Genomic DNA, 13,002 nt, shown 5'->3' on the forward strand with positions numbered 1-13,002 from the left:
AAGTGTTTTGTAAAGTGCATGTTTAATCACATGAAGCGTGTCATCAAGGAAGTTGAACGCCCTCCAGATTTTAGCATATTCCTTCCCACTGCACTTGAGCTAGGCAGGGGAGTTATATCGGCCCTGTTACACCGTAGGTCAGAAACAAAGTGCTTCATGTGCTCATGGTGAAGTCAAATAGGATGTTATGGCTTTCCTACTCCCAGTGCTACTACCCCAGGCACCAAATTAACTTTCTCCAAGACTCCAGTACCAAGAAAGACAAAAAAGGTATTTGAGGAAGCATTTAGAAAATGTATTCTATTCCAACTATCTTCTTTTTCAGAGGGAAAAAACAGCATTGGCCAACGTTTTTCTCAGCTGCAGGAGAATAATTTTAAAGCCATGTAAGTTGCCCAGGCAAAGCGTCTACTTGCAAATTTGCTGCCACTGAACACCCTTGTGTCATTTGGAAATGAGCATGGACAGTGAGTCAATGACCGTTCTGCCAGCCCGCGGTGATACGAATCCTCTCGCTGTCTCACATGTAAAAGCTAGGCAATTAGGTTTTAGGTAACCAGCAGCAGGTTTAATACTGTGTGTTCTTCTCGCAGTGCCATGATCATGTTTGCTCAGTATGTGCAAGGAGGCACATTTGGCAAAGCAGTTCAAATGGCCCAGGATGTGACAGCCCTTGCCAAAAGGTGTGCTGCTGCAGCCAGAGACAACCCGGACTGCCTGAAGCCTTTAGTAAGCAGATTTATGCTTCTAACACAGCAGGCATTTTCAGAAGGACTTGTAATTTCAGTGCCTGGGTATGTGTTTTTCCAAAGAGGCATGAATATGTCAGTAAGAGACCCGACTTCCTTGTGTATACTGACTCTTCCGTTCTCCAGGCTCTCATCTACAAAGCATCTCATGATACGTAGAGGAAAACAAAGCCCCCCTCGTTCCCCCCACCCCAAGTATCACAGCATCTTTTGAAATCCTTGACCCATATCTTTCTCAAAAATGTTCTGAAAGTTGTGCTTTTACAGCCAGTGTAACAAAAATCAGCAAAAGCCAAATTAGCTATTTCTAGCAAATGCAATATTCATAGGCATTTTGTTGTGCTCTGTTAACTCACAGTCCTGGTTTTTGGTTGCGTCTGCTCCAACACATTTCTGGAGCTGGCAGACTGAATCATGAAACGCAAATGCCAGCCTGTGTTTGGGTTCATTGCTGATGTGTTAGACACACTGAAACCCAGCCGAGGCAAAACCGACAGCCGGACCTGAGCCTCACTACTCAATGAACAAGAAACAGCCTTTTCATTGTACAAACCTGACTGTAACTAGGAAACACAGATCTCACTACGTGGCAAACTGCAGTACACAAACTGGATGATCGCCTTGATCATTATCAAGAAAAAGGGTCTGAACAATGTCGTAAGTTCAGTGTTTCAACACCATTCCACTTTGATGCCTGTCTTGGCATAACAGTAGGTATCAGAGTTTGAGAAACCATCCCTTAGAGGTTCTAGAGCTCAGCCTGATTTTCACTGCATAAAAGCAGGAGGTAATAGAGAAACTGAGTTTATGCAGGTTGGGGTTTGTTGACTTAAAGTAGCCTCCTCAGAGAGCTCAGAGGAGTAAAACAGATTCCTTGCGCAAATTCACTTTTTTTCTAATTTTTCACAGGACAGGATTTTCCTCGATACAATATGCCAGGAGGAAAATCTTCCCAGGTTTACTGACTGCTGTGCTAAAAGGGATCCTGAAAGAAATGACTGCTTCCTCTCCCTTAAAAATTCATCACGAGGGTTCATGTCTCCTTTTGAAAGGCCAAATGCTGAAGCTGCCTGCAAAAATCATTCACAGCATCAACATCCATTAACAGGATAGTAAGTAAATAAAACATAGATTCGTTGCCTAGAAATGACAGTTAAGAGCCTGGAGACAGCAAGTGCTGAACCAAAAAGTGCAGTCTACGATTCTCTGTCATCTCCTACTTGTTTTCCTCCCTAATGTAAATTATTTGCATAATTCATCTAGCTGTTAATGTCATTATGTGAAACCTGTTCTGCCAACTTCTGCTTTGGATGTAGGTCCAAATGGCAAACAATCTGGCCTATTTTATTGTAGCCTATGTAAAGGATGCCTCTGAAACCAAGGGCCTCCCTGCAGTCCTTGAAAGCCAAGCAGAAGCTTTGCTGCCTCTAAGCCAGACCTGGCAGGATTGGAGACTTCAATTTCCAGGAAAACATCAGCTCCATCAGAATTTTCCAAGATCAGCGCCACACTATACACACTTTCAGTAGCTGCCCTTTTCATATATGGCAGAGGCTGCAATAACACTGCGGCTCCCTGCATGCAGGGGCTTACTCCTAAACCAAAGACATTTTTCTCTCTGTTTTAGTTTTATCTACGAGGTTTCCAGAAGGCACCCTTTCCTCTACGCCCCAACAATCCTCTCTGTTGCTATCCGGTATGACGAGATGATGGAGAACTGCTGCAGGAGTGCTGAAGACCCCACTCACAACCTGGAGGAATGCTTTCGGAGACAGGTATTTCATCACAGGGTTGTAGTTTAATAACATGCAACTGGCGACTTCCCTATAGCTAAGCAACTACTGAAGCAGAGACATCGGTCATTTCCTTTACAGCATCTGAACCTGATATTAGAATTCACTTTGTTAAGGACAAGCTGAAACCAAACTTAAATGCTCTCTGGAGTTATAGCTTGAACTCCTAAATGGAAATGCTAGACTGCGGGCTGTGGGGCAGATATAGCTTTACAGGGAGCACAAGGCAGTCCCTGCACCCTGCAATTGTTGCCCACCCCAACTCTGCTCCCTGCACTGGCTTTGTCATAAGGATGCCGAGGTGCTATGCATCGTACAGGTTGATAGCCCCATGACACATCATCTCCTGCTTGGCCAAGCGTTCGCACTGCAGAGACGTGCCCCACACACAGCCAGCGTCAGAAATTCAGAGCAAACGACCTGTAACAGTGGAAATAAGGATGGGGAACCTGCCCTTGCTGAAGGGTTGAGTACGCCTTGCACATAGCGTGGCTGGGTTGTGAGTGATGGCATGGTTTAAGGCTAGCTAATTGTCGTGCAAAGCCAGTCACATCGCTCCCAGATGACAATTCCTTCCCCTGTGCTAAAAACACTGAACTATTGTCTAAAAGCATTCTGGTTTCTTTTCACAGAACAGTTAGTTAATACATGCTGGTGACTAAACAGCAAGCACCACAGTTCACATTGCAGCTCGGACAGCATTTTTCTTTCACTATTAAAAAATCCCTGTTTAAAAAACCTGTCACCGCAGTAGTTCTAGCGCAAAGCATTGTCTTCTCTTCCACTTTCATGGTCTGCAACTCCTTTCTACCAGGCACCAAAGGTGGTGAAGCCAGTAAAAGAAGACAGCCTGAGACAGGAACACACATGTGGAATCTTGAAGAAGTTTGGAGAAAGGACCTTAAAGGCTTTGTGAGTCTTCCCTACATTTATCATTATTTTGAAATAAAGCATGGGAGTCGCATGCGGCTGGCTCCACACCTGCACACAGCACAGTGCCCCTGAACACCAGCCATGTCGGTTTTGTGTGCAGGTCACTAGTAGCATCTCACAAGGAAGGCAGATTAGGAACACAAATTTATGCACGATGGCAGTCATCATTTCCTTACAAACTGCCATTAGCTTTCAAAATCCAAACCCAAAGTTTGAAATGAACGCCTCTCCCTGCGATGAAAGTTAGTGATTGGGAGCAAAATATAGCTAATCTCCCTTGACCATTTTTGACAGAATGTTGCTTCTGTAATTTCATGCTCGCCTACCACATTTCTTTCCACCATTTCACACTGAAATTCACCTAGAATCCTTAGCTAACTCTGAAATTCTCAGTTATTGGCTTCAAGGGACGTTTATTTGGTAACTTCAGTGGCAGCAGGGAAAGACCATTCCTGAGCAGTCCCGATACGCTCGCCACAGAAAAATGATGATAGCTGTCACAGTCTCACACTGCGAATCTAAACAATAACTATTTTTCTTCATTGCAGGAAACTTGCTCAGATAAGCCAAAAATTCCCTAAAGCTGATTTTGTTACTGTTAACAAACTTGTGACGGATATTGCTAACATGCACAAGGATTGCTGTCGTGGAGATATGCTGGACTGTATGCGTGACAGGGTAAACCTCATTTAATATTTATGTTCACAGACAGGGAGTATATTTTTTTGCTGTTTCCAGATTTTTTTTTTACCTCTTGTGCTGTACTGCTTGCTCTCCAAAGCTGGAGTTTAACTCTCAGTCTAAAAACCTGGCTGATTTTCCCATTTGAACTTTCCTGGGTTGAAGCCATTGAGAAGGGCAGAAAGTTCCCTTTGGGACTAAAATGCCCTTTGCTGCAGGTTTGGTTGCAGCTCCCAGCTGTTTCTATGTATTTTCTGTGCAGCTTTCGGCAGAGCACAGTATCTGCCTGTCCTCTGCTTTCTTCTAACACACCAAATCCATTTCTCTCACCTCTTGTCTGCGGTGTCTAGCTACACGGCTAGCGTCTTGGTTGAGGTGGTTACCAATGAGCGCCTACCATACGGCAAGCAAGGTGCTGCAGCAAATGGATCAACAGGACTGCAGTCTTCTTCCTTGCTCTGCCAGCTGCCTGTTGCACAGCTTCAGCCAGCCACCCCTGCTCTTTGGGAGCCACCCCCTCTGTCTGCAAAATGGAGATACAACCGCTGATCCAAAACCAAACCAAACACCAAAATGGGGTAAAAATTCCTTCATTCCCTTTTTTGCTTTACAGGAAGAGATTCTACACTACGTCTGCGCAAACCAAGACATCCTATCCAGTAAAATTAAGAAGTGCTGTGAAAAGCCTCTGTTACAAAGAAGCGAATGCATAGTTAATGCAGAGAATGATGATAAACCTGAAGACTTGTCCCCCCACATCAGGGAGTTTATAGAAGACAAAGGAATATGTGAACGTTTTGCCCAGGAAAAAGATACACACTTAGCCAGGTAATGTGGCTCTTCCTCTACTGTTCAACTTTGCTGTTTCAATACTTGGGTTGCAAGGTGACACTTTGGATGTTAAAGCCCAGCTCATCAGCCTCAGGTCTGTCTGGGAGCATGTAGGCATGGGATGCTGTGAAAGCTGATCTTAGTAAAACACCACTCAACCCTAGAAGGTGTGGAATGGGAACCAATGCAGAACAGGGCACGAGTGTTGTTTCAGAGACAAAACCAAAGAGGTGCACGCGAAATTCAGTAACTATCAGTTCTGATCTCAGGCCCAAAATATAGCTTTGATATAGCTTATAGCTTAAGTGGGAATTGAAAAACATCATGTCTTGATTCAAACAAGGTTGGTCCATTTCTGTTCTGGCCGTTGTTCCTTTGGGCAATGAAGTCCTGATCCTACCTGTTGGAAGCTCCGGCAAGAATGCCATGGGCTGCAACAGAAACAGCACAGAGTCCCAAAAATAGAGAATTCACTTCAAATAACATATATCAGTCCCGTTTATGACAAGTGCAGCTAATTGATCTAGCACAATTGCTATGTAGGGTGACTGCTTAAGCAGAGCTAATCTTTTCATCTACTATGAAATAGATCTGTTACTGGAAATTATTTAATTTTTTAGATAGGATTAAATAAAGAGCAAAACCCCAAGCCCCACAAAGCTCTCAGCTATGCTTAGGCTTGCTCAAGCAATGCTGGGCTCTGTCAGCTGTGCTTTGTTCGGGCTCAGTCCCAGAGCTGCCGTGAAACTCTCCCTGTTCCTCGGGATGTCAGACACACCTGGCCTGAAAACACCCCTGCCGTCGTTACCACCCCGAGGTCAGTTGTCTTGACTTATCTCTAATTCCTGATACTCCACATATTGCAGGTTTCTGTATGAATATTCCAGGAGACACCCTGAATTTTCTGCTCAAATGCTTTTAAGAATTGGTAAAGGCTACGAGGACCTGCTGCAAGAATGCTGCAAAGCTGGTGCTCCGGACAACTGCTGCAGCAGAGGGGTGGGTGCCATCAGGCTTCGCCCAGCGTGCTGCTGGATCCAAGCACATGACTATGTGACTGGTTCTGGCTAAATAGGGAGTATCCCTGCTGCAGGTCTAGAGCCACAGCTCCTGTCACAAACCCAGCAAATATTACAAGGCCTGACTGATTCCCATATGGAGAAAAGCATCAGGAGAACCTTTGCAATCTTTGTTTGCAAAGCAGTTTAACATGGATAGACAGAGATGCTGGGGAAAGGGATGAAGCTGACATTTCTCTGAGCCTTGCACCCCTTTGGGCTCCCTGGCAGTGCCAATTGCTCTCTTGCAACTGTACAAGGCGCTTATGCTCATTGTCTGAGATAAAGACACTGGCGCTGTGAATATCTGAAGTTAGGAGCTACCCTGTGTCTCAGACCTAGCCTTCCACCAGTTATAAAAAATTAAGTGTTTCAAGGTGATTGAAGGTGGACATTGATCACGTCCAGGCATTTTATTGAGGTTTCAGACAGATGAAGACTTTCTAATGGAATTAAAGTTGGGTGGTATATATCAGGTGAGAGGTATCTACAGATATCCAGGCCTTATCATGAGGCAGTAGGGCATTCTGCATTCCACCAACACAATGACACCTCAAATGAACTTATTTTTTTCAGGAGGAAGAACTGAAGAAACACATTTATGAAACTGAAAGTGTCATGAAGACAAGCTGTGACATTTACAAGGAGAAAGGAGATTACTATTTCCAAAACGAGTATTACTTTTTTATATGCTTACCTTACTCCTGCACCAGCTGGGCACAACTTGGGCTGAAGTGCAGCCGCAGGTGTCAAAAAAGCTAGGCCAAAAGACACCACTTGAAGATTTGGGCCAATTTATTAATGACTTCTAGGATATGTTTTTCTCTTTTCCAAGGCAATTTTCTGGCCTCTCATGAGTTGTCTCCTTAACCCAACTCACGAACCAGTGAAGTGACAACTTGATCAGTCTCCCACCCGTGTTTCCTATGATGCTCTTGCTTTATAGCCATATTTTTGAGCTGTGAGCTGTAACTTAAGAGTCATAAATTTGGCCCAAAGACCATTGCTGTGTCTTTTGCAGAAGACTGCTCTATCCAGCTCCTGCAGCAGATGTAAACTTTAACAACTGTAGCAAAAATCAAACTATGATAGACAGAGAAAAAAACCACTAGCTGAACTGTGAAAAACCACACTGTGCTTAACGGCAGCGTGCAGGCACAAGCCTCCTGGAGAAGCTTTGCCCCTGATTAGCAGTGTTAATAAACACATGCCTAACTTAAAGTACATTAGCAATCTCAATGACACTGCTGAACTGCTCTTATACTTGAAGTTAGGCTTCAGCTGGCCTTCCCTGGGGAGTCATATCAGGCTTTTTGCACCCCAGCACATGTTTGATCTTTAAAAATCCACTGGAACTAGATGTTTCCAACAAACCCGGTGGGCTGCTTCTGCCTCTTGTATCAGTTGTTAACATTTTCCTGGCTGTGATGGTTAATAAGCACAGGTTTTTAAAAAAGGAAAAAAAACCCCACATGATGGTCAATAAGCATAGGGGGTTTTAAAAGAAAAAAAATACAAGTGAACTTTTTTGAGCTTATCTAGTATGCCAAAAAGTCACTTGAGTTAAATTTTGCTGTTAAACAAGCGCCCTACAACTCCCAGGGAAATTAACGGCACAGGAAAAACTTAGGTACCATCTCACTAAGATGGGCCACCAATGCATAACTAGCGATGCTATCGTTAATTTTATTTGTTTAACCCGGTAAGAGACTGGTCAGAAAAAGGAGAGAGCTCAAAGAGAGTGTGCTTACACTGGCCTACCGGAGTTTACAGGCACCAGGCTTAGTCCTGCCCTTGTGCTGACGAGTGTTCTGTGGGGTTTGGCTGGAGCTTGACGCATGCAGATGCAGGGGCTTGCTCACTGCTGCCTGGTGAAACAAAACCCCCAATATCAAACAAATTATCATTTCAGGCTCCTCATGAGCTTCACCAAGAAGATGCCTCAGCTGACATCTGCGGAGCTGATAAAATTCACCAAGCAAATGACTACAGTGGGATCCAAATGCTGCCAGTTAAGCCAGGACAAGCTCCTGCCTTGTGCCGAGGAAAATGTGAGTATTTTTCTTTTCTATCTTGGTCCCATTTTTTCTTTAAACTCTGCCACAAGTTCTGCTGCCAGCAAAGTCGAAGAGCTTGGAGTAAAAGTCAGTGAGAAAAATGTTCACTGAGCCATTGAGCTGGCCTGAAGATGTAGTTCCACACCACATAACTCAGCATCGGTGAAGTTAATACTTGAATTAAACTGCAGAAAATCATCAGGCTAGTGCAGGGCAGCTAACCGTTGCGCAGTGCAGGCAATCCCACCCTCTTCCCTCTGAAGCTAACTCTTGTCTGAATTCATCCTTTCTAGATGCTCAAAGCTGTAGGGCTCTATGGAAGGGATCAGTTTTGTATAGCTATTCCGTAAGAATTCTCTAGGCCTGTAAGCCAAAGTACTTGATCAGCTTCAGCCCGTACGCCAGCCATCCATTTGTACCACATTTACAAGAGCAGCCGAACATACCCACAGAAACCCTGCTGATGAAAACAAATCAAATGCAAGCATAGTTTTACGAAAAAATCACATCATTTCTACACGCACAGTCCCTGAAACTGCATATACATATTTACTCTGAAAAATCTGAGCCATTTTTGCACGAACAGAAGTCAGTATTCTGTAGATACATAAACTGTTATCTATCTGACAAACAAAGTTTAATTTACATTCTCAGGGGTTTTTTTTATAACTTTACTAAAAGCAGCATGTATTTCAGGGACTTCTGAAAACAAAAAAATAAGGTGACTTTTTTTTCCACTTCTCTTCGTAAAGCTGGATCTTGTGCTTGGAGAAATATGTAGAAGACACCTGACTGATCCTATAAACCCAGGAGTTTGCCACTGCTGTAGTAGCTCCTATGCTCTCAGGAGGCCGTGCATGGGGAAACTAGAAATTGATGAGAATTATGTGCCCTTATCATTGACTCCTGATCTGTTCACTTTCCATGAAGATTTGTGTACGACTGAAGAGGAAAAGTTACAGCACAAGAAACAGGAGTAAGACATGCTTGTTTCACTCTCCTACCCCTGTGTTTCTTATCTTGGCAACATTCGCCTTTCCCTCGTCTGTTCTGGCTGCCTGCCTTGTTTTGCAATATTCCATTGGAAAAACAGCCATGCAGCCCTTGATCCTTTTCTTCCCTCTCATGCTAGTCCCAGTTTCTTCTGCTGTCTGGTTCAATCTATATTTACTCACCCTAGATTAGAAGAAAGTAATTTTCAGAGGTGGGTAGCTGCTCTGGAACACAGCTCACCAGAATGGACACAATAGATGCCCCAAGTTAGGTCTGATAAACATGACCTCCCACTGTCCTTGGTGGGGACTACACAAGGCGCTGCTTAAAAAGATACCAGAAGAACAAGGAAGCTACTGCCTAAAGTGCTGCATGACCTTTATGGCTTGCTTAGGGCTCCTTCCCAGAACGGGAAAGCCCCTACATTTTCCTTATCCCATACACTCCTCGAGTCTCTGAAAAGCTCTGGTGTTTGGTTGCCTTGGTTAGAGAACACTTGCATGGTAGACCCCAGCCATGACAGTCACAGTCACCACAGAAAACCTCTTTGGCCACTAACTTGTGCCATGGTGACCCCACACTGCTCCGGACCTCCTGGAGCGCTACGGAACACATACACCATCTGCAGCACGTATTCATGGATATCGATGGTGGAGCAACTCCAAAACCAAGCACTGATATTGTGTTTCACACAGGGAGCAGGGCACATCTTTGCTCCCTGCTGAAAATATGTGTCTGGGTGGCAGATAAAAGTGAAAAAGCTGTAAGAAGGAAGTGGGCTGTAACCAAAAAGGCACTTTGCAGGACTAGTGTTGGAGAAACACTTCCTGAGCGGTGTGCTTACCCCCCAGCCTCACAGGGCTTGCTTTGCTTTTCCTGCAGAATGCTCATCAACCTCATCAAGTACAAGCCCCAGATCACGCAGGAGCAGCTGAGCTCCGTCACAGCCGCCTTTACTGCCATGAGGGAGCAGTGCTGCAAAGAAGCAAGCCACGAGGCATGCTTCGTGAGAGAGGTATCGTTTCTGTTTTCACTCATACATTCTAAATCAAAACAGAAACATGGAGTATATATAAAAGTGTGAATTTCTCCATTAAGCAGCAAACCCAAAGCCTGGCTAGCCAGAATTCCTGCAGTTACATTGCCAGAGACAAACTTTATGACCTGCACAAGTACATGTGTGTACCAGTTAAATGATCTCTAAAGAACTTGCCTAATTAGTCTCATGTTTATGGGCAGCAATTTATAGATAGTGCTCAGCTAACATCCTTTGCTTCTGGGGAGTCACTGGGACTTGCTGTTGAAGGATGCGGGCAAAGGTCTTTCCCTGGCTGACAGTTCTAATGGAATTTCTCTTGAAAAATTCCTCTGCAATAGGGAGAGAAAGGATATATTCCAATTCTAGATCAAAACATTTTCCCCATTTATTCTCCCTACCGCGGTCTCCTCCTTGCCCTTCCTATGTAATTTTAGCTCACTGAACTTCATACCACAGAGCTACTTTGGCCTCTTTCTACCCTCCAGTAAATCTGCTTTTGCCTACTTCTCCTCCCTCCCTCTCTTTGATATATTCCTTAACCGAACTTTAACAAACTATCCACAAGCCTTGATCCCTCTCTCTTTTAATCTTTGCCTTGCTTTGCTTTAAATGATAAAATACAATCCTTTTAGATTAGATAAGACATTTCCACCTCTGAGTACACCCAAAGAGTGTATCTGCAAAGAAGCATTCTATTAACTCTTCGTAATAGAACTGTCTTTTAGTATTTTTCTGACAAATATCAAATCTTCCAAGACAATCTGAGCTGAACAGTAGAAGTAAAATGTATATTAAACATAATGATATACGTATATGTGCGCTGCATATACAGGGTTTGTACATGGCTTGCAATGGTTATAAAACATTACCTACTGCTGCCATACTTGTGGAACTTGTTCACAAGTACATCATCTTCCTGCTTCTACTGCTCATAAATATTTTGCCTTTTTTTTTTTAGGGTCCAGAACTTATAAAAAGAAGTGAAAAAATGTTGTCAGCATAAAGAGCTTGCATAGCTTATTGGAAGATACTTGCTGAACGATAGGAAGTCACACAACCTTAACTGTGAGCATAATACCTTGTCTAAACGTTCATGAAATATAAACAGGAACATATAAATTGTCATAGTGGAGAAAACTATGTTGCAGCTCTTTACTTACATATCTAATGAGGTCGTGATGGTTTACCAGCTAGAGCTCTGCCACATCCCATCTGCCGCTGTGAGCGAGGTGAACGAGGTGCCTCAGAACAAAACATTGCATTCCCACATCAACCTGCTGAGCTGTGGAGCTGTAAAACCGGCCTGATTGCAGAGCTCAGCTCACCTGAAAATGAATCGTGCTTACCCATTTTATTCAGACATGGGAGAAACCCGTACGCAAACTTCATCTCTGGCCACTATCACTGATTCAGAATGATCAAGAGTATGTAAAATCTAAACCAAAACAGGTGACTTAAACCCAGTTCAAGTCCAGGGAGAGGGCCCATCACCTTAAAGCAGGGGTGCTCAAACTACGGCTCGCGGGCCAGATACGGCCCCCCAGGGTCCTCAATCTGGCCCCTGGTATTTACAGACCCCCCCCGCCAGGGGTTGGGGGGGGAAACCAAGCAGCCGCAGATGGCTGCCTGCCACTGCATCCGCGCGCCGGCCCCCTGGTTAAAAAGTTTGAGGACCCCTGCCTTAAAGAAATCCACTGAAATAGTAAGTTAAATGGATAGAAACTGAGGGTTTCAATGTGGACACCATCTTAACTTATGGAATATTATTTTACTTATAGAAATACTCACAGACGCAAAAAAACTCCAAAGGCATTTTAAATCCTAAGCTTACGAAACACAAATGCAAATGAGATCAAAATCAGAAAATCTGCCTGTAACCACTTTTAAATTATTTTCGATCACCAAGTAATTATTTTTGCATTTTTATAGCACTGTCCTTGAAATACAACACACACTCGCTAATATGGGCTGCTCTGGGGGATCGTAAATTTGCCTTTAAGCAAAGAAAAGGATTATGTTGGGCATCCTGAAGAGGGAAACTGAAAAAAAAAATAATGGGCAAAATGTCATGGAAAGGACAGAACACGGACTGCTGAAACACCTGGTCAGCAGATGAAGGTTTAGAGAAAGCACTGGGATGCTACCAGATTTACGCTCCAGGTAGTTTGACACAAAAACAGCTTTGGGATTTTGCTCTCTTTTTACATTAAAAGAAATTAGAAGGCATGTTAAGAATCCTATGTCAAAAACAGTATTAAAAGAAAGAAAACCTTTTCCTGGAAAACTTTGGCTCGAAGGAAGATACCCAGGGACCAGATCCTTTGGGTAGATGTATCTACCAGTGGTTATCCTAGGAGCATTTGAAATGTCTGTAAAATAAACATTGCCTAAACAAACATCGCACCAAATGCAAACCCAGCTTACAGTATTACCATCAGAGAGAAGATTTCAGAGTCAGATTGAAGAGGTCAACCAAACCAAGTCCCATCGGAATCTACCCTGTGCGTACTGCTAGGCAATATTTTCATTAAGGATATAAACAATGAGAAGAAAACCCCTTCATCAGATTTTTGGCTGACAGCAAGATGGAGACATGCTGTTGTAAATCCCTTCACAACATTTTAAAAGTCAAAATCATCTTGGAATATTAGAGAAATAGCCTAGAAAACAAGAGGAATGCTCTATAAGGACAAATGTAATATGTGACATCGGTATGATTAAGCAGCTGCACCATTTCAGCACAGGAAAATTGACTCACGAGGGAGCTGTGTGGATAACAACACTGTTAGAAATCACAGCCAACTAAAAGCCACCAATCTGCCACTAATTAAAATCTAACTTCTTGCTTGCACACCAGGAGCATAAGCA

At 43.6% G+C, this 13,002-nt stretch overlaps 1 protein-coding gene across 1 annotated transcript; it reads left to right on the forward strand.

Annotated features, from left to right (window-relative positions):
• Positions 1-1,229: 1,229 nt before the first annotated feature.
• LOC121082655 (alpha-fetoprotein-like) lies at positions 1,230-11,710 on the forward strand. Its single transcript, XM_040582329.1, has 10 exons — positions 1,230-2,539; positions 3,303-3,454; positions 4,024-4,153; positions 4,770-4,984; positions 5,854-6,040; positions 6,613-6,719; positions 7,958-8,204; positions 8,834-9,078; positions 9,283-9,310; positions 9,619-11,710. The coding sequence occupies exons 1-10, from the start codon at positions 2,294-2,296 to the stop codon at positions 10,177-10,179; spliced, it is 2,118 nt and encodes a 705-aa protein (XP_040438263.1). The 5' UTR covers positions 1,230-2,293; the 3' UTR covers positions 10,180-11,710.
• Positions 11,711-13,002: the final 1,292 nt, after the last annotated feature.

This window comes from Falco naumanni, chromosome 1 (assembly GCF_017639655.2).
Source record: "Falco naumanni isolate bFalNau1 chromosome 1, bFalNau1.pat, whole genome shotgun sequence".
In the NCBI taxonomy this organism is placed as follows: domain Eukaryota; kingdom Metazoa; phylum Chordata; class Aves; order Falconiformes; family Falconidae; genus Falco; species Falco naumanni.